The sequence below is a fragment of the Hippopotamus amphibius genome, chromosome 10 (assembly GCF_030028045.1).
Source record: "Hippopotamus amphibius kiboko isolate mHipAmp2 chromosome 10, mHipAmp2.hap2, whole genome shotgun sequence".
Lineage (NCBI taxonomy): Eukaryota > Metazoa > Chordata > Mammalia > Artiodactyla > Hippopotamidae > Hippopotamus > Hippopotamus amphibius.
The window spans coordinates 17,475,642-17,500,690 of NC_080195.1; the positions used below are offsets into that span (position 1 = coordinate 17,475,642).

General features: G+C 35.7%; 2 protein-coding genes across 5 annotated transcripts in view; one reads left to right on the forward strand and one right to left on the reverse strand.

Annotated features, from left to right (window-relative positions):
- The first annotated feature begins 8 nt into the window (after positions 1 to 8).
- Positions 9 to 15,988, forward strand: CNOT7 (CCR4-NOT transcription complex subunit 7). Of its 3 annotated transcripts, XM_057697563.1 has the most exons (7): positions 9 to 250; positions 1,680 to 1,890; positions 3,694 to 3,887; positions 7,226 to 7,387; positions 10,152 to 10,296; positions 12,588 to 12,698; positions 14,339 to 15,988. In XM_057697563.1, the coding sequence occupies exons 2-7, from the start codon at positions 1,774 to 1,776 to the stop codon at positions 14,465 to 14,467; spliced, it is 858 nt and encodes a 285-aa protein (XP_057553546.1). In that variant the 5' UTR covers positions 9 to 250; positions 1,680 to 1,773; the 3' UTR covers positions 14,468 to 15,988. The 3 variants fall into 3 exon arrangements, with proteins under 3 accessions (XP_057553546.1, XP_057553548.1, XP_057553547.1); XM_057697565.1 differs by lacking the exon at positions 7,226 to 7,387; XM_057697564.1 differs by lacking the exon at positions 1,680 to 1,890.
- A 4,326-nt stretch (positions 15,989 to 20,314) lies between these two features.
- Positions 20,315 to 25,049, reverse strand: part of ZDHHC2 (zinc finger DHHC-type palmitoyltransferase 2) — a 68,724-nt gene continuing 63,989 nt past the window's right edge. For both annotated transcript variants that reach the window (XM_057697841.1, XM_057697842.1), the window contains exon 13: positions 20,315 to 22,823. The gene's annotated coding sequence lies outside the window, so the exon portion shown is untranslated. The remainder of the gene's footprint in view (positions 22,824 to 25,049) is intronic.

Genomic DNA, 25,049 nt, shown 5'->3' on the forward strand with positions numbered 1-25,049 from the left:
CTTCCGTCCCCTGCGTGCCCCGCCCCCTCTGCGCGTCGCGTCATCATTTGGCGCCCCCGCCCGGACGTGCGAGAAGCGACGGCGCCGCGCGGTTCGGCGCAGCTCCGGCTCCCCTTTCCCTTTTGCCCGGCGAGAGGTGTCTATGGGGCACCCGCCGCCGCCGCCGCTGCCGCTACCGCCGCCGCCGCCGCCGCCGGGTGCTGTCTCTATGGCGAGGAGGAGGAGGAGGAGCGCGAGCTCAGCGACACAAGTAGATCTTGCCACAGACTTGCGGGGGGGCAGTAGAAAGGGGGCGGGGACGATGAACCTGAGAGGGTGCGCGATGGCGCCAGCTGGAACGCGGCTGGCGAAGGAAAGCGCTAGGCGGCGGGGGAGGGGGGAGGGTAACTGGGGCTGGGGGGTATGTCGGGGGGTGGCGCGGAGTGATGACGCGAAGGCTTTGTACCTGGGGCTTCGATGTTGTGGGACGGAAATTGGGAGTGGAGGGCGGTGGCCTAGATCCTCAGCTCGTATTCCTTCATGCTTGGGAGTCAGTCCGGCTCCGGTCGCCGGTTATCAGCGCCATCGCACTGGCTCTTGCCAGGGAAGAGAGTTATCTGTGACTTGAATGTGTCTGTACTGTCCTCGCGTCTCTTTGGGAACCCGCTGTTCGGAGATGCTACCTCCAGTAATGAGAAGGCCTCTGGTGCCTCTTCGGGGCTGCTGAAACTGTAGTAGAGAGAGAGGTGGAGGAAAGCAATGTTACACTACAGGGTCTTTCCAGATTTGTGTGTGTGTGTGTGTGTGTTTAGCCGAGTGAAGAGGGTTATAAAGGAAGGGGCCCCTGAATTTTTGGTTTCTATTCTCAGACTACTCGAGGTTAGATTTGTGACTGCAGAGTTTAGAAGGGGCGGTCACAATTCCCTTTTTGCACTTGTCATGATTTTTTCAAACTTGTGTGGAAAAAAAAAAGCGCATCTGAAATGTCCCTGCTCAAGAATCAAAATGTTGGTCTGTACTGTTATTATATACCAGGAAACCTGTGTTTAGTGACGTGTGTTTGGTAACCAGAGAAAATGCTCTGGTTTCAGGAAGTTAGAAGGAAACAATTTGAAATGCAGACACTATTGCTTCTTTTCTTCCTCCTATTCGCAGTTACAGACATTGAAACAGTTTCTGTGGCTGTTACTTATTGCTCAGAAAGAGCTGCTTTTTTTTTTTTTTTAATATGTTTACTTTTGGCTCTTCCAGTCTGACTTGAATAAATTGCAGTAGATTTTGTAGTTAAATCAGATTTTGAATGTTCAGTTAATGAGGAGTAAAAGCAGATACTACCTTTGCTCTAGTAACATCTGATCTTTCTACATGCATATCAGTATGTAATTTTTCATTTTTTATCTGGAAAGCAGTGTCTTTATAAAGTTTTATTCAGAGAGTGAGTTGAATTCAGAGCAATTTTTAATTAATGAAAAGTTTTAAAAAATGATTAGTATGTACACAAAAAACAGTTTTTACATATTAGAACCAGGAAACCTGTGTTGTAACCCTTTTTTTCCCTACTGATTAGCTTAGGCAAGTCACTTTCTAAACTTTGATTTTCTTATAAATCAAGGACTTTGAATAGATAGTCTCTTAGGTTTCTATCAACTCAGTTATTCTATGATTCAGATTCCTCATACAGCTGGTTCTTATTTTGACAGGTACACAAATAAAGGATAGAGTATTTTATGAAACAAATCTTCAATCAAGTATAACATTTTGATGCTTGGCAACTAGACTCCTTGTGCCCTCACTATGCCAGCAGCAACTGTAGATCATAGCCAAAGAATTTGTGAAGTTTGGGCTTGCAACCTGGATGAAGAGATGAAGAAAATTCGTCAAGTTATCCGAAAATACAATTACGTTGCTATGGTATGCCTATGAGCAAAATCCTTAAAATGCTCTTTATGAAAGAGGAAAGGGGATTTTAAACATCTTGAATTCAACCCTTCTGGTTTGTTTTTTTTTTTTTAGGGATGAATGTAATTATAAAAAGAGAATTTTGTCAGTGACCTCCAACTAAAGACCACCAAGAACACACCTGTAATGTGACAAATTGGGTTTCTTACTCATAGTATTGAGGGAAAATGCATTCTTAGACCCATGGGGCATTTGAGTAAGAGTGTTAGAAAGGACTTTTAGGATTTGGGCTTGTGGTGAAGGGGGTCAGGAAGCAGGGCTTTGCTCTGAACTGGATGCTGTTGGGAGGCTGAGGTAATTCCATGATCAGGTATCTTACTGAGTCTCAACTAGAATGAGAGAAAACTGGAGTGAGGCTAAAGCTATAAAGAAGCAACAGTCACTCCTTAGCCAAGATAGAAGGATGTTTGGTGATTTTTGTGGTTTTGACAAATGTCTATGTTGTTGCATATGTTCAGTCATGATTCCAGACTGGCCTTGTCTGATGTTAGTGTGAAATTATTTATGTTCAGCAGAAGAACTTTAGGACCTAGCTGTGAATGCCAGGTCTGCTTCTAGCAACACTAATACCAGATGGAGCTCCTAGATGTCTTTTTCAAACAAAAAAATTCACATCTCCCAGTGAAGTACTGCTGATCTGCACTTTTTTGTTTGTTTTTTAATTACCAGTGGAGTTCCATGAACACACTGTGCTGTTAAGCATTTCTACTTTTGCATATACTGTTCAGTCTGCCTAGCCTGTCTACTCAGTTAATTATTTTGCTTCTTTACCATAGTCTGTTTTGGCTTCTCTACTGTTTTCCAGATGATTAGCTTCAAGAAGTAAGGGATTAGTGTCTTAATCAACTTTTCTCCCTGACACCTAACATAACACATATCATCCAGTAAAGTGGTTGTTGAGTTGGACTGAATTTAGAAAAGTTTTAATTTCTTTGCTGCTTCATATGAGTTGGTATTTAGCTTTTGTTCTTAGTTTCCTAATTTGAATTTTAATACTAAACTGATATATTATTTTCTTAGTATATTTAATACAAATTAATATGCTTTTGGGGGGGCAGGTTGATTGGTTAAAATATGAATATTTGCGTGTGCATAGATAATGTCCTATTTAATAGGTGTACTTACCCACAAATAGAATGAAGTTTGTTTTTTGGGTTTTTTTTTCCTAGTAGAAATTCATAGCGATCATTTATTTCTCAGATGTGATAACATTCTACAGGAATGAGTGGTGGCATGCAGTTTTTAAGGATGTGCTTTCTCTGGATTCTAAAGAGAGTACTGTTTTATGTTTTAGCCCAAGAAATTAGGAGGGTTTTGGTGTTTAGATAAACCTTACTTCAGAAAAGCAATTGGAAAGTATGGTGCATTTTCAATTCTTAATCATTTCTTCATTGGTTTTGACATTAGAATACTGTGAGCATAATTTTACATACCTGTTGAGAAACATGAATTTGTGATTTTTTTCCCCCTTCCTTAGAAGTAGAGTACCTAGTTGCATTTAATATGTGTATCTTATACATAATAATATTTTACTGGTATGATATTTAAAGTAAGAAGTCATTAAATTTATAGAGTTTTATGGTTCTAAAAAGTAATGCTCTTCTTAGTTGAAAGGTACTTTGTAACTGAACATGAATTGTGTAGAATATCACCTATAACAGGATTCTTTGACTTGTACCCAAAATTAATTATTTATTCTAGGAATTTGTGATTTCAACTGTTTAGTAAACAATGAACTTTAAAACTATTTTACAGGACACCGAGTTTCCAGGTGTGGTTGCAAGACCCATTGGAGAATTCAGGAGCAATGCTGACTATCAGTACCAACTATTGCGGTGTAATGTAGACTTGTTAAAGATAATTCAGCTAGGACTGACATTTATGAATGAGCAAGGAGAATACCCTCCAGGAACTTCAACTTGGCAGTTTAATTTTAAATTTAATTTGACGTAAGTGGGAAATAAATTTAAACCAAACTTTTTTTTTAGTTTAATTTTAGGAATTAATTTACCTCAAGTATGATGAATGAAATTCTAACAATTTGGTGTCATACTCCTGGAAATATTTAAAACCTAAAATTTCAAAAGGTTACGTTTCTTTTTATTATGGGACAAAAAAATGGGATAAAGAAGACAAATTCAAATACTTTGAGTTTTAGAGATGTTATTTGAAAAGTATGACTGCCACTATTTTGAAAAACTGGGTATTGAAAATACTTGATAGAAAAAATAACCTTACACACATGTTTTGCTTTCAAAGTTTGCAATTTGAAATATATATGTTTTTGTTGTAATAATTATTCTTCTTGTGAGGAGATTTTTATTATGGTCTTACTCCAGTGTATAAGTAGATTACATGTCAGAAGTGGTAAGATAGTTCTTGGAAACTTGCGTGCTTTCCCTTTCAAATCAATATTAGATAATGTTTGTATTGGCAGGTCAGCCCACAAAACCTCTTGTGTAAGTTATACATGGGAGAAGTAATAGTATCTTTGAGGCTGGTGTTTGCTTTAGAAACAATTCGGAATCTGAATTCTAACTCAAATCGTAGGTCAAAACTCAGTTTCTTTACTCATAGTACTTCTATATAATTGGTAGAAGTAGTCTTGATAGCTTAGGGAAGTTTCCAGTGTTTTGGGGTGAGGGCAGATTGTTTACAAACTGATCGTAAGATGGGGAAATGTATAATAAATTTTGAGTATGTTACTATACTGCACTTCCCTTCTGTTTGACAGCCTCTGCTTGCTTCATATGATCTAACATCCAGTTTGAAAAACAGTAAAAGAAGCTGTAGGACAATTAATGATAGTGCTGTGTAAGAACCTCCATTCTCTGTAATGTGATACTTAGCATGTAAGATCTAGAGAAAAGCAGGGCTGATGAATTCAGAGGGTAGTGTTGTCAGTGGTGCAGTAGTATGGCTTCTAATTGCATTATGCTTAGCCGGGCTCTTCGTTTTCACTGTTGGATTTAATAATACACTCTCCAGAACTTTGTGAAGGATGAAAGGTACTCATCTTTATTCAAACTGCTAATAACCATTTATAAGTACTTTAGTTCTGAAAACTGCCTTTTATCCTTTTCCCAAAAGATAACCCTTTTTAAAATTAGTTCTTTACCATTTCATTTGTTCCATGTTAGTTTTTTTCCAAGCTGGTCATTAGAACATTATTCTTTACTAAAGATACCGCTGTGATCTCAGTACGCAAGGAGGAGATGATCAATCAGTGTCTCAGTTTTGGTAAAATTGACATTTTTCTTTTCTAGAAACATCTTTGTTCTAATAACAACTGCTTTGTTATTACAATCTCGGAGAGACATTTTTTTCTTATACAGAGAGGACTATTGTAGTTTTGCTACCCTTCATACTAATGTTAATATCTTAAGAGATGTTTAAGGATACAGTGAAATATATTATTTAAATAAAAAAGGTCAGTTGGAAGATAAAACCAGTTCTACCTAATGTGGAGAAAGCTCCATGAATCTTGGATGTTTTGAAGAAAGGTGAAGATTGCCTTTTTTATTGAGTGCCTGGACTGAGTGTGTCAGCAGCTATGCTGGGCCCCAGGGAGAGCGCTAAGGAAAGTTGGTCGTGGTCATTATAACTTAGTGTTCCTATAACTCTTCTGTCTGCCTTCTATTGCCAAAGTTCAGTGTTTGGGAATTTGCTCTAAACTGAATTCGGAGTTGATATGTACATGAAAATTAATGTAGAATATGATACTTGATCATAAAACACAAGAAGTACTCATCGAGATCGCTCTCCTGGAGATTGTGATCCAGTAGGTCCAGGTGTGGGACTTGGGAATCCATACTGTTGCTAAGTTCTCTGAGTAATTGTTATCACTGGGCAAGTTTGGGAAATACTGATTTAAATAGTGCAGTACCCTCTGGTGATATAACATTGAACAAAACAGACAGAAATCTTATAGCTTAAATTCTGATTGAGAGAGAGAGAATCAACTAAAAGAAAAGTAAGGTGAGCATAAGGCCCAGAATAATATGAGCCTGGAGAAAAAATCTGGTACGCCTTTGGTTATAGTTGGTAAAGCATGTCTCTTAGCATCGGGGCATGATGAGTGAGATTCTACTTGTCTAAGTTATGTATTTTAGTATAAGAGGGATAATATGTGTTGTGCAGTGAAAAAGCTTGTATCGGATTTATTCAGATAGCCTTCTGTAAGGGTTTTCTAGGGAAATTTTCCAGGGAATTTTGACTTACAGCGATTGTTGGGGTTCCTCTCTGTTTTTAAATATTTCAGTTGCTAGCTTTGTTATTTTTCAAAGACATTTAGTAGCAAATTGATTTCCACAGACCATAAGAATAATTTTTGACCTTAGTGTAATGTTCCTTTTGGCTTAGTTTTATTAAAGCTTTTATAGAATTTTCTTTTGCTAAGTGGTAAAAACCAGTATCCTCAGAATTTTAAAAGTAAATAAAAAAAACCATCCAGTGGGCAGTGCATGAAATACTTTTCATTTATTCTCAGGAACATGCTTTCATTTTGATCACTTTTTGATTTAATATTTTGGATACCTGTGTGTTTGTGCTTAGAAATTAGAGATGGCTTTCTTTTTGGCTTAAGTAAACTTGAAAGATTGGTTTATATTTAGATTTCCTGGCTTGATTTTTGGGAGGTAATCTTCTAAGCAGTAAGGTTGTTAGAAGAAGAAATTAATGCTATTCTAGCAGAGTCCTTCATTTTAAATAGTTTACTGCTTATTGGAGCCATTTGAAAGGCTCATTAGTGAGAGGAGGCATCTCCTTTTTCTTTAAGACAGAATGTGGTTTAACTTAGCCACAGCAGATGCTTTCCATTCAGTCTCTTTCCTGGTGCTGCTGAGAGCCCGGGAAATAGCCACAGGCCTTCACCCCTGTGGCTGCAGCTCCATGTGGCAGCATTAAAGTGGCTGCTGAGACTGAAGGCCCCTGATAAGAGCACGTCTGTTACTGTGTGATGGTAGCTATGGGGAGTAGAAGATCCTTTTTTCCAAACCCAGTTAAAATTATTTAGCTTGTGAAAGGCTAATGAAATTATAGTAAAAATTAAACTGTCACCATTGGACGGTTTTGAATGATTATTTACTGTATGAACATTTTTCTAAACTACGTAATGACTTTTGTATTTAAAGTGTATTTTCCTTCCTTATATGTGAAGCATTGGAATAAATGGACCCAAGTCAGTTCTCTCTCTTGATATTTCTGGCACTGTAGTTGTAGATGTAAGTGGGAGAAAAACAGTTTGAAGTATGGCTCTTGAATGTTGTCTTTCTTTTTCTCCTGCCAGGGAGGACATGTATGCCCAAGACTCTATAGAGCTACTGACAACATCTGGTATCCAGTTTAAAAAACATGAGGAGGAAGGAATTGAGACCCAGTACTTTGCAGAACTTCTTATGACATCAGGAGTAGTCCTCTGTGAAGGGGTCAAATGGTTATCATTTCATAGGTAAAAAGATTGTATTGACAGTGGCATTTGTGTTACCATTTCCTGGCTTCTTCATACTTGACTTGGGTCACTGTGTCAGCAATTTCAGGCTTAGTTACAAAGAACTGGCTGCCATATAGCAGGCTCCTAACTCTCAACAGGCTAATGTTGGGCTACTTCAAGGTTAATTTAATGATACGGGATCCATTTTAGACTATGAAAGAGCCACTATTGCATAGTGGAAAGAGTATAGGCTGGAAAAGTAGACCTTGGTTTAAATCCAGCAATGCCATTTGGAATCGGTGTTACCTAGGGTTATTTAACATTTCTAAGCCTTAGAATGAAAACATTTATTCATTTAAATAAAAGTTATTTATTATGTACCTTGTGCCAAGCACTGTGGTAAGGTTCTAGGAATTAAGCTACGAACAAAATAGACTAAAATCTTTGATTCCGTGGAGTTCTGGCAGGAGTAGGCAGACAGTTTTTTAAAATGATGAGATGTATATTGTGCTTTGTTAGGTGGTGATAAGCGCTATAGAAAAAAATGGCAGAGAGAAAGCTAAGGGTGGGTGTGTATGGTGGGTTTTAATTTTTTTAATAGCATATCAGGAAGAAATCACTTAGAAGAATTGTCTTACAGAATTGTTTTAATGGTCGATAATAACATATTAAAAGCACCTAGTAAAGTGCTTTACACACAGTAAATTCTCAGTAAGTGGAAGTTTTAAATTCTTTCTTACCACAAAATAAGAAATAAAATTGTTGTAGAGAATTTCTAGAAAGGAAATTCTATTTTGTAAATACAGACTTTTAGGTAAGAGAAAGAATTTTCCTAAGTAAACTAAATTAACTTGGCAGCCCAGGGACTAATAGTGGCCTTGGGAATGATCTTATTTGGCCTTTTGTTGTCTTTTTAAAAAGCATTGCATTATGCATGTATTAATATTCTTGCATGTGGTCTACTTCACATATTTAAAGAAAAAAAAAAAGTCTCTGTATGCTTTAGAATTTCCAGTGCTGGCCTGTGTAATAATCGAATGAGAATAGTGAGGGACTGTTCATATTGTCAACTTCAGTGCAGTACTAAGCAGTAATTTTTTGAATTGGAGTATTGAACATACTAATTTCCACCTGTCACCTTTTTTCTCTGTTGTCCTCCATTTGAGCCTATGCATCAGGAGATGAGACTTATGTGTAATTTCAGGAACAGTTTTTGAGTTCTTTGTTTACTTTCCTGGTCAGGAAGATACAAAAGAACTGGAAAGTATAGTCCTGTTTTTTTACTGTGTATGACATGTTCTTTCTTTTAAAAAATATCCTTAGCAAATACTATGTGCTAGGTACTGGGATACTAAGATTAAGAAAAACAGAAAGGGATCTTGTCTTCTTAAGAGTTTAGAGTCTAGACTAGATAGTAAGCAAATATATTGACATATTTTAGGTAGACAGCAAAATTAATTACTTCCTTGTCAGCTATCAGAAATTTTAAAGATTTCTGCAGTTTATTTGTATCTTGATATTCCTTAACAGTCTTCAATATAGAAAATTTTTTTCTTTTTAAAGTAAAATTCTAAACATTGAATAGAAATTTTATTTGTAATCTCCCCTTCAGAGATACGTTAAATAGCATCTCTCATCTAATATTTGAGTCCCAACTATGTGCCATAAGGGAAAAAAATTTTGAGATGTGACACCTACCCTTTAGACACGTGGAGAAAACAATACATGCACTTTAAAGGGTAGTACAAGCAAGCAGTTTGTCTGAGAAATCTGTGGGAGCTGAGTTCTTGAGGGAAGGCATCCTGTGGGAGGTCCTTAAAGGAAAGGTAGACACCGAAAAGAAGGGGGTGTGACTGTGGCACTGGAGTATAGGGAGGTATTGATACAAGGCTGTAGAAAAAGCCAAACAGTAGGGAGAGGAGATGTTGATTTGAGAGTGTGGGAGTTGGTTTTGTGTTCTAGATGCTAGTTCTCAGCCTTTACTACCTTCCCTTCTTTCATATTCAGCATTACCAGTAGTATCTCCTGGGGACTGAGATAGGAACAAAATTTTGAGGAAAGAGAGTACTTACTAATAAAATCACTTAAGGGAAGTGAAAATACTTTCTTAGGGAATTACTGTTTGAGTTTTTGAAGTGTATGACCTCGTTACGTAAACGATGGGAAGATATGCATTATTTTTGCCTTCTGAATGCCAATTTTCCTGCTATCATTTGACATTTTTGCCATGTTTCCTTTCATTATTTTTTGAGACATCTGGTATGGACAGTTTGATACTCTTTAGAGAATTCTCTATTCAAGGATTAGCAAAGTAGCAGTTTAGTGACTACATGCTCAGGGTGATAGTAGAGATCTGTATACTGGTATCCCTGAGTGAGGAAATGGCAAGTCCTTATCACTGTCTGTAAATGGTGGCATTTTCCCATTATAACTGAAAACATGTTTACTTTCTGTTCTTTTGTGCACTTTTTTCCAGTTCATACCTTTTTTTTCCTGTTCACAGTGTAACTCACTTATTAAAAGTTGTGTCAGCAAAGGGAGTCCAACTTGAGGATGGAAGATGCCTTAGAGGACTGGGGCGGGGAGGGTGGGGGGGACTCGAGGCGGGGGGAGTCAAGGAAGGGAGGGAATACGGGGATATGTGTATAAAAACAGATGATTGAACTTGGTGTACCCCCCAAAAAATAAAAAGAATTTAAAAAAAAGTTGTATCAGAAAAAATTTTTTTTTCATTTCTATGGTTATTTATGGTCCCTCTTCTGTGTTCTTTAACCCTTTGTAGTGGTTATGACTTTGGCTACTTAATCAAAATCCTGACCAATTCTAATTTGCCTGAAGAAGAACTTGACTTCTTTGAGATCCTTCGATTGTTTTTTCCTGTCATTTATGATGTGAAGTACCTCATGAAGAGCTGCAAAAATCTCAAGGTAAGGCTTTGAATGGCTTTAACTGTAATCAGCACAGTATTCAGAATGGGTGACTGACTTATAAGGTGCTGGGTTGCGATGGTGATTTAAACCCTATTTTTAAGTTTTATATTAAATGCAGTTACATTATCTGATCATCTGATTTCTTTTTTGCATAAATAGTAGTTTATGGGAAATCCTTTTTCAAAGCTTCAATATATATTGGCAGAATAAGTTCAACACAATTAAGACCAAAGATCAGATTTTTGTCATTGCTTGCCAGATTGAACATAAACTAGCACAGAATCTGAGGCTCTCAGGCACAGAAGTGCAAGTTCTGCCTTCCAATATACAGATAATCTTTCCATGCAAGATAAAGTCTGAAGTGGCCAGCAATGTGCATATATAGTCAGTCGTGTAGCTTATTTTAGTGAGAGATTATTTTCTTGGGTCTAGTCATAGGGTTTTTTGTTCCTCAGAATAAATTACACAGCTAAAAGGAGTCCTCCCATCTTGTCCATAGATGTCAGCTTGTTATTAGTAAGTGCTCATAATTGGGTAGGCCCTGTCTAGACAGCAGGACATTCCAACACTGCTTTAGCATGTGTGTAATGATTTGTTACTTCTGAACATTAATTCTTTCAAAAAGAAAGTGTCTTTATTAAGGAAAAATGCTCCTTTAGTTTTAGAAATGAGTTCTTACGGGGGTACGGACTCCTAAGGAATATAGTGGTTTTGTTTTTTCAGGTGTGTTTGTGTTTAAGTTGTAACTCAAAAACATTTACATAAAGTGGTTGCTTCATAGAACCTACGTCAAGGTTGATCAAGTTTTCTCCTCATCGGCCTTTTAGAAGTGCAAGGAAAGTTATATTTTTAGGAGATGGTAAAAGGTTTAAGAGTTTTACTTTTATGCAGAAATAAATAATTTAGGAATTGAATAAGGAAACTTTGCTTTTGACAGATAAACTGAAAATCGTAAGAGAGTAGTCTTTTGGTCAAAGTTTGCTTGCCTCATTACAGGATGTAGCATATAACCAGGGAAATTTTTAAGAAATATTACTTCATGTTTGTAGCACCAAAGAACAGAAGAATTCTCTGCAATTTGAAGAGAATTCTGTGACTCAAGTGAACTGACAGTAGGTTATCCTCATTACTCTAGGAAGCATGCCCCCTGGAAGTACTGCATGCTGAGAATCCAAGGCTGTGGAAATGCTTTTTAAAATTGACGTGTCTTTACAATGATAGTTTTGGGGAACAGAGAACCAAATTATTGTTCATTAGGTCTATGTTGTTGAAAAGTTTCTAAGCATATTAGATATTCTGAATATGCCCTTAATTACCAGCTGTGTTGAAATTTAGGTTAAGGACCAAGGTAGTTTTTGACCTATAGTCAGCCATACTGAATGACTCTATTCTGTTGCTCTCCTAAACAGCTGCTAATGATACCTAATCCTTGTGCTATTTTTAGCACTGAAACAACTGCTGTGCTGAGAGCACTGTTTCAAGCTGTGATGTAGAGAAGGGCTAGTTTGCTGGTAGAGGCCTTAACAGTTTAGAGAGAAATTTCTCTTTGTGTGTGTGTTTTGCTGTTGGTCCTGATATGTTTCTTTCCTTTCTCTCCTCCCGTTTTCCTCCTCTTTAATCTCCTTCCCTCCCTCCCTCTCTCCTTCTTGTCTCTTTTATTCTTTCTCTTCCTTTCTTTCAATCTCATTTTCTTTTTTTAATCCTAGCAATATTTACATGGGGGGGTGTTTAGCAGACCCTTCTGAATTGTAGTCTTTTAACATACTTTTAAAATTAACAAAACCATAATTAAGCACTTAGTGAATTCTTATGGAATTGATTAATCATAACAGCTTTGTTTAGTGCTAATTATTTAGGTGAAACTATTTAGAGATAGATTGGTGTGAAGCTTAAGGATATTTAAAGTAACTGCCTGCAGTCAGTTTTATAACAATTGATGGATAGAGGAACTGTGAAGGTACTCCATAAATGTTACCCTGTGTACCTGTAACCTTGCATATGATCTGCTTCCCCCATATCTTTAGGAAAGTTATTTGCCTGTCACATGCCTTAAAGAGCATGATGAAGATAAGTTTTCCCAATTAGGATCTCATTTTGATTAAATTATAAACATCTCCCACATTGAACAAATAGGTCAGTTCACATTCTCTTTTTTGCTGATCTTCATAAGGTGCATCTTTATATAGTGAAGTTCATTTCTATTTTGGTTGTTCTCTAAGTTACATAGTTTGTGAACTCAGGTGTTGTAATGTTTCTTTCTTTTGACAAGCAATTCTTCTTTCTTGTAGGGTGGTTTACAGGAAGTTGCTGAACAGTTAGAGCTGGAACGGATAGGACCACAACATCAGGCAGGATCTGACTCACTACTCACAGGAATGGCCTTTTTCAAAATGAGAGAAGTATGAAGACATCAGTGCCTTTTTCTCAATTGGTTGTTAGGCTGAGAACATTAAAATCCAATGGCAAAAATTTGGGGGCAATAAGTACATATTAAGTGAAGACATAATTATAGTACCATAGAAGTAATATCTACTACACTTGAAAGTAGTCAAAAATAAGTCATCTTGAAATGTAGTTCAGAAGGCAGTGAAAAAAAATAAGTTCTTTGTAGAATAAAAAATTTAAAATATCTTAAGAAATCATGTAGGTCCAACCATATTATATCTTAGGTGAGGAAACTGAGGCCAGCTGCTAGTAGCTTTTATTCAAGGTCATTACACATTACTAATGGGAGAACTCCAGAGTACTTTATGTTGACCACATCAGTGTTGCTTCTGTCAAGTCAAGGAATCCATATGTTACATTTCCCCTAGCATTGGCTTTCTTAGGTATTAAACTGCTGCTAAAAATACTATTTACTCTTGCCTTATTCATTACTCTGAGGGTTTATAGAGTAGGACCCATGCTTTTTAGTATATTCTTACAAAGAGGTTTTGAATTCTAAAGGGGTTAAATAAATCTGAAATAGCTGTTAAATCAAAAATCATGTTGGGCAGACACTCCTTAAGTGGCAAAAGGCAGAGATAAGTTCTTCAAATATAAAGAAGTTAGGTATGGAAGAATGAAATTTAGTGAACTGAAGTCTACTCTTATGTTAAGTGACAGGTATGCTTCACTATAGCTAAATGCAAAGAAAAGAAAGCCAGTTGTGCAAAAACAAAACAGAATGGACTTTTTTTGCTTACAAAAAAAGTTTTCCTTTTTGCAAAATATTTAGTGTAGACTTCTTTTGAGTATATCCTCTTAGACATTAAAGAAATGACTGAGAATACTTCTGGGCACTTAAAACTTTTTGTAGAAGTGTATTAATAATACATATGATAGAAAGCATATAGCTGTTTTGCCTAGTGGTATTGATTCATAAGTGATTTGGTCTGTTCATGGCAAGTAAATATTTTGTTTTGTACTTCTTCCTGGTGCTGTATTAGAGAATTGAGACAACCTTTTAGGTCTTCAGCTTTGCATTTTAAAAATGCCTTAATGGTTCAATTAATGGTGGATTCTCTGCTACTAATTTTTATCTTTATTTTTCTTGGCTTTATTAAGGATAATAACCTAATGTCAACGTTCCAATTTTGCTGTCCAGACGTGTTTGGAGTTTGATTGTTTTTAGCCAACTTGGCCTTGCACATAGACTCAAGGCTGCTTATAAAACTAAACTCCCCCTCCCCTGCCCTTTATTGGCTATTTTTATTCATTCTCATGTAGGTATTATTAAATTAATGGAATAAAAATGCCTGCCATTTTTTCATGATTACAAATTCTCTTAAAAATGGTCTGAGTGTTAAATGGGAAAGGCTTTGTGTTTATACATTTTTTTTGATAGTCTTTTTCTTTGGTTTCTTTTGAGCTCTGTACTTCTTGAGAACACTAGTCTTATACGTTTAATTTAAATGTGTGGCTTCAGAGGAGTACCATAGAAAAGAGCTGTCATTATAGTTAATGAACAGTCAGTACTTACATTGCTGAAATATAAATTACCAGTGGTACCTTTTGGTTAAAATTATCTTTTTTTTTTTCTTCCAAAATTCCTTTTTAGATGTTCTTTGAAGATCATATTGATGATGCCAAATATTGTGGTCATTTGTATGGCCTTGGTTCTGGTTCATCCTATGTACAGAATGGCACAGGGAATGCATATGAAGAGGAAGCCAACAAGCAGTCATGACATGAAATAGTTCTTTTATTTTTATTTGAGCTACACACATGCTTGTATATAGGTTTTATCTCTGGTTGAATCCCTTGAACAATAGACATTACTTTTTTTTTTCTTTCATAGCTCATTTTATTTTCTGCCTTTCAGTACTAAGTATGACCATTCCTATCTCAGATCTTAATAAACAGAAAAGCATTCAGGTTAAATCTGGCCTTAACTTAATATACTTGTTAGTAGGCATGTGTGACAGTGGGGAAGCTATTCAATACATCATATTGAATACTTTGATAAACTTTACCTACTTGAGCTTGGTTTGTTTTTTCCCTTTCCTAAATTAACTAGCACTGACTGTAATTTATTTCCCTGTTTCATGTCTCCCTTCTATTCTGCAGGAGTTTTAGCTATTTGAGATTGTGGACCATCAATTTTGCACTTTAGAGAGTGATTCTGACTCATATCCTCTGTTTTATCAGCAGTTTTGGCTTTTCTTGCTCTTAGCTGGAAAAATGACCATCTGCCAACTTTATACAGTATTTACTTGTTTTTGACCCACAGCATATAGCACATGAATTGTGCGAATGGTTGATTCAGCAAGAATGAAAAAAAAAAAAAAAGACAAAAAACTACTGAGGAGCTTAGTAACTGCTGTTTCTGTACGTAGTAGTCAATCTTCCAAGCACATCTAGTGTCTGTCAGTTTCTAATTGGCATGTTGTAGGCTGCTCTGTGACTGAAGAATTTTTCAAACCAGCTTTACGCCCTTCAGGAAAAATCCTTTGTGATTGGATGTTTAGTGTCTGCCGGGAAACTGGCATCCAAGATGTTGAAGCTGCAGTTATTTTATGATAGCACATTTACCTTGATCTGCTTCTTTTTATTCCATCGCTGTTTACCCTTATTTTTAATTTTTTAAAATTTTATAGCCATACTTAAGATGCTCTTGATTTGTTGATTCCACAAATCAATTTCATTAAAATCCAAAGATTGCAAGACTTTAGGTATATTTTGTACCAGATTAAATTAGAAGACAAAAAAAATTGTGCTTTCATAGTTGCTACAAAGAAATAATGGAGAGATTTGGTGCAAAACAACAAAATACAAAAAATATATATTTATTAGCTATATACAATATAGCTAATAAAATTGCCTGAGGAGTGTAATGCTTGTTTATTTTTTTGTGTATATCTTTGCAATCTATTTTATATATATTGACAAAAGAGACTGTGAACTATTTAGCCATGCAGAATATGTGACCCAGACCAGAGCATGTGTAGGAAGACATTTTGGTAATCATTAACTCTGCCCTGAAATGATGGACTACAAGTTATGATGTGTGTTATCTGCACTTCAATCAATAATATTAGCAAATCTCCAAATGTTAGCCACATTGGTTTGTTTCCCTTGTACATTCTTTATTCATGATATTTCAATGCTGTAACTGGGTGGTCCTTTTTAAACAAAACATTTGCGAAACAGAGGGATTATTTGTTTTTAAAGCTTTTGTAAATAAAGGCTTCAGAAATGTTTTCTTATATATGTTGATGACTGGTAATTTTGTTTTAGAAATATTTATTTGGGGGATATTGTGGTGTGTTTTTTTGTTTTGTTTTGTTTTTCAATTTGGGCAACTGAACAGAACTCAGTAACTTCATTAACTAGCTGATTTTTAATCTCTTAACTGAAAAAATCAACCTGAGCCTTCTCCATTTCCACAGTGTTGGCTTATTTTTTTATGCATACCTCAACTAGACTTGACTTCTGTCTCCCCATTTGTTTGGAAAGACAAAGTAAATACATTTGGTATAACTTACCATGGCTGCTTTTTAAAGTCAACACAATATAGCAGGTATCTAATTAGTTTCTTTTTCTTTTGATCCTCACCTCCTTAAAAAGATAGGAATTATAAAGATTGCCTTTTGAATAGCCATGTAATTGCTGAATTTCAGAGTTTGTATCAATTTTGGTTTCTGTCTCCAAGAACTAGTACATTTTATAACTTCTAAAAGAGGAACATTATAACCTTTACTAAATCTAGCTTTTGGATAAAAGATATTGATCATTTTTTAATGTTCCTAAGCTATTAATTCTGGACTCACCATATTCTGTTAAATCTACTAGAGCAAGAATCAGCAAACTGTGGCCTACTGATCAAAACCAGCCTGCTGCCTGCTTTTGTATGGCCAGTGACAGAATGGATTTTACAGTTTTTAAATGGTTGGGGGGAAAATATTTCCTGACGTGAAAATTATATGAAAGTCACCGTTTAGTGTCCATAAATAAAGTTTTATTGGACTGCAGCCACATCACTTATGTACTGTCTATGGCTATCTTTGCACTACAATGGGAAAGTTAAGTAGCTGCTGCAGTCACTGTCTATGGCATTGCCGTCATTTCATGTTTCTGCTTGGGATGCTGTAAAATCAGTGATGGAGAGGATGACCCAGCAGCAATTGCTGTGCCATGTGTATCTCTGAATCACGACATTTAATTATTTATGTTACCGGTTCATACCCACTATGTCAAAACAACAGTGTACTTTGAATGGTGTGCTTTTAAGGCACGTTGGACTGTGGATTATATTATCAAATTATAATAAACTGTGACGCTGTAACTGTGCTAAAAAAATACAATTTATGTTTACATAACCAGACTAAGCGCTCATCACAACATTCCCAACTCATGGGAAAGCAACAGTCAAGAGAATTAGAAATTTTAAAAGTTATCTCATCACAGCATAATTTCTTCACAAAAATAAAAAATGAGGGACTTACCTGGTGGTCCAGTGGCAAAGACTCCAACGCTCCCAATGCAGAGGCCCTGAGTTCGATCCCTGATCAGGGAACTAGATCCCATGTGCCAAAACTAAGAGTTCGTATGCTGCAACAAAGACCCAGCTCAGCCAAATAACTATTTTTTAAAAAATAATTAAAAATGAAAATAAGGCTGCAACCAATGTATGTTTACAAGTGGCCCATTTGTTAGCCAAGCAAAGCCATTTACTGATGGTGAGTTATATATCATGTCTGAATGCAGTAGCCCAGAAGAAACATACCCAGAGAAAACTTGAGCTTTGTGTACAGCTTTCTGATGAGAACAGTTGCTTGAAGAGTGGGGCACAACATTAGCAATTATGGAACAAGACAAATGATTTTGAGTGTTTTTCTTTGGCTCTTAATGAGTCAGATGTTACCAGTACTGCCAGCTGTTCTTTATTTTTGAGAAATTGCTGAGCTTGAAGTGACTAAAGAATTAGTTTCTATTAATAGTCTCTGTGAAATAACTACAGGTGAGAATATTTTCAAAGAAGTTGAAAAACCACTAAGTCAGTACAACCTGAAGTGGAATCTACTAGTATGTGATATAACTGACAGTGGTAAAAGTATACATGGAGCAAGAAAAAGTTTAGTTGATCAAATTTTAAAACTTGTGAAAATCTGAGGTGTTTGGTTTGGTGGCGATCCATTTCACTTGTGTCATACACCTTTGTTTTTTTTCTAACAAGAATTAACATTGTTTACTGATAGCTGGTATCATACCACTGCAAAAAAGACCACGTAGAAAGAGTGTAAACAAACCAAAAAATCATACCTGAAGTATACATATGTATGTAGACTGTCCTGTTGATTCTTTCCAGCCATTCCAGGGCTCATCAATATCCTCTACTTCTTGCCAAAGTATATTTTTTAAAGAACTTTAAAATATGTTTGCATGTTACACTGATTAGTGTATAATCAAGGTTGCTTTTTTAAAGCATTCAACTTTCACATTATAAATGTTTGATGAAGTCATTTAAGATACTTTTAATACTAGGCTTCAGGGGTTATACATACTGACAGAAAAAGACATAAAATCTAAACTCTGACAATAGTCTTAGTTTCAGCTGAATCAAAAACAACAGAAGTGAAGCTTTCCATGGTTCTTTAATTCAGCATCAACAGAACTCTACTTTGGGGCATTATGTTTTCTTCTTTTGATTAAGCACCTTTATATGTCAAGAACTATTAAGTTTTAAATTCAGGTCAGGATTGAACTTACACTGTTAAACCTTCCCTGGAAGATGCAACATAAATGAGTTTGTTTTCATGAATCATAAAATAATACTGTCCTTTCTGAGCAATAAGCAGCTGCTTTGGCATAAACCAGAGCTTTAAATCACTTATCAAAAGGCCCCCTTTGGTTTAATCAGTACTCAGAAATAAGTCAACATAAAAGATGAATAATATTAACACATTTTCCCCCCAACTGTAAACTACAAAAATACTGAATATTGGCTATGAACAGGAGCATCAAAGATCTATGTGTGGGCGTTGTCACCATTTTGCTTCTGCTGTCACTCTCCTGCACTCAGAGGGCTGCAAGTGATTGAAAGCTGTCTTTATTGGCATTGGCCAGGCTGTTTCATTTGAACTTTTTGTTGGTAAAGGACAATTAAAGGGTGTCAGCGACTGAGCTCTTAGTAACCTAGACTGCATTATGGACAAGCATCCTCTTTACTCACATCTTTTTTTTTTTTTTGGAAGATGGGAAAAACATCCTATTTCAGAGCCTCCTGCTACACTGAACATTGTGCTGGGGTATACTTCATGTTCATAGTTTAAGATCCACAGGAGTTCCTTTGAAACAAGCCTACTTGAACTCATCCCTTCAGTGATGTCCACTTGATACAAATCGGGACACTACTGTAAAAGAATAACAAATTCACCATGGCAAAGACAAAAGGACGGGTGCCCGGTTTCGCACGGTTTCCACCATTATAAAGTAGAACACGGTTGCCTGTGTTCTGAAACAAAGTAGGATATTTCAGTATTAAATTCTAAATCTAGTGGAGGAAGAGCTTGCTCAATTTTAAAATCAAGACTTCTCTAATGTTGGGATGTATTTAATGATTTTAGTAAGTGACATGATCAAATTGCTAAAGTTTTAATAATTAAAATCTATGAGTTTTTACCAAGACAAGGTAAAAAAATTACAGCAGTATCTTTGTAAAACAGTAACAAGTATTTAAAGTGTGTAACAATGTTTCCACAGGTAAGAGGAAATACTTCTATACTGGCTAAGTATGTGAAAAAGGAGTGCAGGCTGTTAAAACATTTGGGATTACTTAGAACAGTTTTCCACAGAAAGCTCTTACCCAGAGATGTATATTACTAGTGAAAATTCACTGTTGAAATGTGCAACTTCAGATAAAATGTTAGCAGATCAGAATTTGTAGTCTGTGGAGGAGGTGGGATGGTCGTACTGGAGGATACCTTCCTCACGGTTTACAGTGTAAGGGAATTTGTTTAAGTTTTATGAGGTTTGTATATATGTGGTGGTTTAAAAAGAATTCTTAATAGTATCAGAACTGTCACTTTTACACGTAAATATCTGACAATAATTGTGTACCACAGTGTACAGCATAACTTCAGAATCAGCCCAACAGGTTTACATGTACTATTTCAAAATGGGGAAAATTTGCTAGTTTATAATGGCGTAAGAGCTTTTTCACAGGTTTTCTTGAAGCATGAATCGCATGATTACTAGCTTAATTTTTTATGAACATAGTCTGTAAGACTTTATGTATGATTTTCCTAGTAAAGAGAGTTTTTTTGTCAAACGTACGCCATATTTCCAGCAGTTATCTGTTGATTACAGTGTACCTGAATGTTACAGTCTCTGATTGTCCTCAGGCTCCTTTAACATCTAATGAGCAATCACTTCATCCTGTCATCCACCTCTTCTCAAAAGACCTATGTTGTAACCAGGTTGTGGACATGAATCTTGCCTGCAGGAGCTCTGGCAGATGATTAGGAAAAGTGTATCTTTAAAGCAATTTAGATTGTCAGTGCAAAGGCAATTTCATATAGACAGCTAGCAAAGGTGATCAACCAGACTTTATTATGGTATAACAGGAGGGAATTCATAGATAAGCACTTACTTGAATGTCTCATCACTGTATTCAGATGCAATTTTTCTTTATCTTTGAAAAAACAAACCTCTCACTGCACAATGGCAAATAGCTAATGTATATGATGCATTTGTACAACATTTTTAAATGAAAAAGTTCTTAAACATTGATACCTACATGATATAATCTCTAAAAACAGGAAAAATCAAAATTATCGTTTAATGGACTATCAGGACTTACACTTCAAGTGTCTTCAAGTTTGAGTTAAGCAATTAAATTTTTTAAAGTAAAATGTTTAAAGTGTTTTTAAGGTACCTTTTATAAATATATACAAACCGTAGGTCTATTTGATGCTCTGTTCACTCAGGTAAAATTCACACTGCATGTCTAATGAGATATGCCACTATCTCCAAAAATAATAAGCCCCTAGAATTAAAAACAAAACCAAACAAAAAACCCTGTAAAGATTAGTCATTGTATGAAACCAAAAAGGGAACTTTCATTTTTACTTAATGAAAAAAAACTTTATTTTAAAAAATGTTTTTATATCTGATTCTAATGTGTACTTACGTATTTCAATAATTACATGAAAGAGCTAAAGGGAGGGGGGAAATTAACAGTATTCTAGCAAGCTAAAGAATAAAAATCCCACTTTCCCCCTAGTTTCTAGTTTGACAGGAGAGGACACCCAACAGAATCCTGTCTGTAAAAACAGCCCTAGTACTGTGCTTTGAAAAAAATCTGGCTGCATATAATTCGTAATGCATTGTATGATGCTCTTGCCCTTAAGACTTCTAGCAGTAGCTAGAGGTTCCAACCTGGCACTTCAGGTAATGAAAAATGATGACCAAACAATGCTTTAAGATAAAAGTAAGAATTATCGTATCTTCTGAGTTTTCTTGAAGTAGATTGTCAGATCAAAATCTTTAGCTTTAAAAAAAAAAATCTGAAAAAGACCACCATCCTATTGCTTGAAGAACTGCACTCAAATGATTTATAAAATGGACTGGGCTGACATTAGTTCTTTCATAAAGTCATTTAATATAAAACCATCATTTTTAGCAAGGATGAGTAATTGCAAAGATCTGTTACTCCATTTTCCTCTGGTCTTCTAGTCTACTTGGTTTTGAGGTTGTCTAATTCAGACTGTGAAAAGTCTAATACCATTTTCTCTTTGATTAAACACCAGTTCCTTAGCTGTGTAGTCTTAAAAGGTAATCTGCTTTATATTCTCAAAATCAGTACCAAAAAAATGTATACAGCATATTCTAATTGCTAACATTTACAAAACTTGCACTCCATCAAATTAAAAAAGAATAAGACTTTTTAATAGTGCATACAAGGCACAAGAGCTTCTTAGTATATTTACTGAAGCTGAACATTTTGGCATCAACAAACACACCACTTTAGTTTATCTTAAACTCAGTTTCCAAACAGCACACCATTTAGTTCATGTTGAACTAAATTCCCAAAAGTATATGATTTTTTTGATGATTTGCATAATTTAATCTTAATAGGCATTTCAGGACCTATGTAGTTTACCTGTCATACTTCTGATGAGAGGACAAAGAAATAATATAGATGTCAATGGAGGATTAATCTATTGGCCCATCAGGAATTCTTAACAAAAATGTAGTACGTTTGCTATGTTCAATTAGGGGAAATAACCTAAAAACAGACTTTTAAAAGCCAAACCTGCAAAACAATATCATAAACGAATCTTCATAATTGTTCATAATTACAGACTTTCCCCTATTTTCAGATAATTGAGATGAAAAATATATTTCTGATATAACAGAAATGTATTAATGCTGACAAAGATTTTCTAGCCAGTTGAGCTTACACTTCAATGATCATACTTCCTTTCCAGCAGGGAACAAAGGCTAGACTTACATTAAAGTCTGGCCAAAAAAAAAAAAAATGGATGGGTATCGTCAACCGCAGCCCACTTGAAATTCGTAATGAATTCATAGTTTTTACAGTTCACGCAGCCGGAGGCTAGACTCACATGGGAGGGCGTAAACAAGTCTCGTCTGCTACCTCCACCTTCCCGTAGGTAACTAATAGGTTTTATGAATAAAGCTTATCATGATAATGTGACGAAATATTTTAAATCTCAATATCTTAACAGTCTCAATTTTCTGAATCAGAAAATCAGGGGATCAATGGGCTTTTTATGTGATAAGTTGTGCTACTCAAATATCTGGGTGAAAACTGGCCCATGAATTTATTCCAAGTTTTTATGATAGAAGATATTTTTGTCCTTGATTCATAAACCGTAACTACATTTAATATTTAAGAGGAATTAGTGTTAGTTGAAACAATCTGTATACTGGAGTAAAAATGTGTTAGGTTTTAAGCAACAGCTTGGAGAGAACTAGTCAATTCCCATTCTGCACATCCAGCCAAAGGGGATGGGAACAGCTGGCTAGTGGTGCCTTCCTGGGGGAAGCCTCTTCCATCCATCGACAGCATTGATTACCTTGGGATGAAAGAGAAAACGTGAAGCTATAAAAACATAAGCAAACAAAAAACTAACCAACTCATTCATTGTTGCAGTAATATTCCTTGTTCAAAATTAAATGTTTTCTATACTAGAAGGCTCATTAGATGAGTTCTTGAACAGGGACGACATCAATTCTTCTCAAATTATAACATACATATACAAGACCAGAGGATCTTGTCAAAATGCAGAAAATGCAGATTCTGATTCAGCAAGTCCAGGCTAAGGTCTACAATTCTGCATTTCTTTTAAGCTCCAGGTGATGTCAATACTGCTGGTTTGTGACCCCAATTTGAGCCACATGGTTCTATGTTCATAGTTCTGAATCTGTTTGAGGCCAAAAGGACTTTACAAGTGACAAGTGAGTTGGTAGGGAATTTAGGGGAATAATTTTGAAATTTCACGTGCATAGAAGCACAGCATTTTAAGTCTTCTGTCATATAAGACTGAAGGTTGGGCAGGTTAAGTTTAATCTATCCTTTAGCACTATTATTGATTTAGGCACATTTTGATTATGTGGAAACTATGCTGAACTAAGGAATACTTTATAAAAAGGCCACAGGTCATTTACTAATGTAGTTCAAAAACGAGAAGAGATTCTGAAGATATCATGCAGTAACACAATCAAATTAGGTGTATCAATATTAGACAATATTGTTCAGTGTAAATGTGTACTGAATGAATTGCAAACCTGAGATGTAAAGCAGGAAAAACTTTAAAAAAGTCTTTTGACTATCAGCTACCTTAGGAAAATTCAATTTTTTAGAGAAACACTTTATTGTCACTGGTATGTCAACAGACTGAAAAACTACATCAGAAAATCACTTGGTTTTTTTTCTTTTACGTCAATGCAGTTGATTCATTCTGCAATTGGGTTTTTATTACCACTACTGTCATGTATTCACATGTAACAAAATCAAGTCCCTGTGAGATTTTAAATGTCAGTGTTATTTTACCACCACTTACCCACTGTTTATTTAGAACCTACTATGTGTCTGGCTCTGCAAAGGGTAGAGGAGGAGGATGAACAAACACAACACCAAGCTTGTGAAAATACTGGGAACGCTACCTGATCTACACACGGAGGTCCGTTACTATGTAAGCTTATAAAATAACACAGATGACCTTACATACAATGGTAATAATCATAACTCATTCAACGTACTAAAAAAAAAATCCTGTGAAACTCGGCATGCTTTACAGAACTATGTTCTGTAAAATACTTTGCTTGTGGTATTAGCTAATGATTCATATTTATATAATCATAGTTATATTTTAAGAATTATTTCCAGAAATTTACAGTGTCTTTGCTAATTGATCAAATTAAGAACATTACATTTTCACTGTCCTAACCATAGTTACAATCGATGTGATCTACTATACCATCACAGAGAGTCATCCCAAACCAAAACACTGCCAACTGCACACAAAATTACATGGCTACTCATCAAAACGACAACCAAATCAAACAAAAACCAGGTATCCATGATATTCTTCGACACAAATGATTTTGTTTTAGGTGCTACTCTCTTGCTAGGTCACAGTTCTATAAGTAGAGAATTATCTTGATGACTTTAATGTTCAAGTCTTCATATTGGTTCTTTTTGGTTTTTTTTTTTTAAGACAGAGTAGACCGTTTATTACACAATGGTGCGTACACAGTGCTTGGTCAACTCCCCGGAACAACATGGACCAGCCGTCCATTCTGGTCTTCAGAAGTTGTTTTGGAAGAGGAAGACATTCTATTTGCAAAGTCACGAGTGATGCAATTCATATCAGTCCAACATTCAGAATCAGACCGGTGGTCTCCTGGTGAATGTGGTCCTTTCTTGCTGCCCATATTTTTATAAATTTTTTAAAATTTTTTTGAGGTATAGTTGATTTACAATGTTGTACTAATTTCTGCTGTACAGCAAAGTGATTCAGTTATACACATATACATTCTTTTTCATATTCTTTTCCATTATGGTTTATCAAGGATATTGAATATAGTTCCCTGTGCTATGCAGTAGGACCTTGTTGTTTATCCATCCTATATATAATAGTTTGCATCTGCTAATCCCAAACTCCCAATTCTTCCCCCCTTGACAACCACAAATCCAATTCTTCATATTGTTTATTGTAACAGTACATATAGTTGTTTGTTTTGTTAAGATGTTTATGGCTTTGTTCCAGAGGGGCTCTTTATTGTAGCTTTTTATTGAC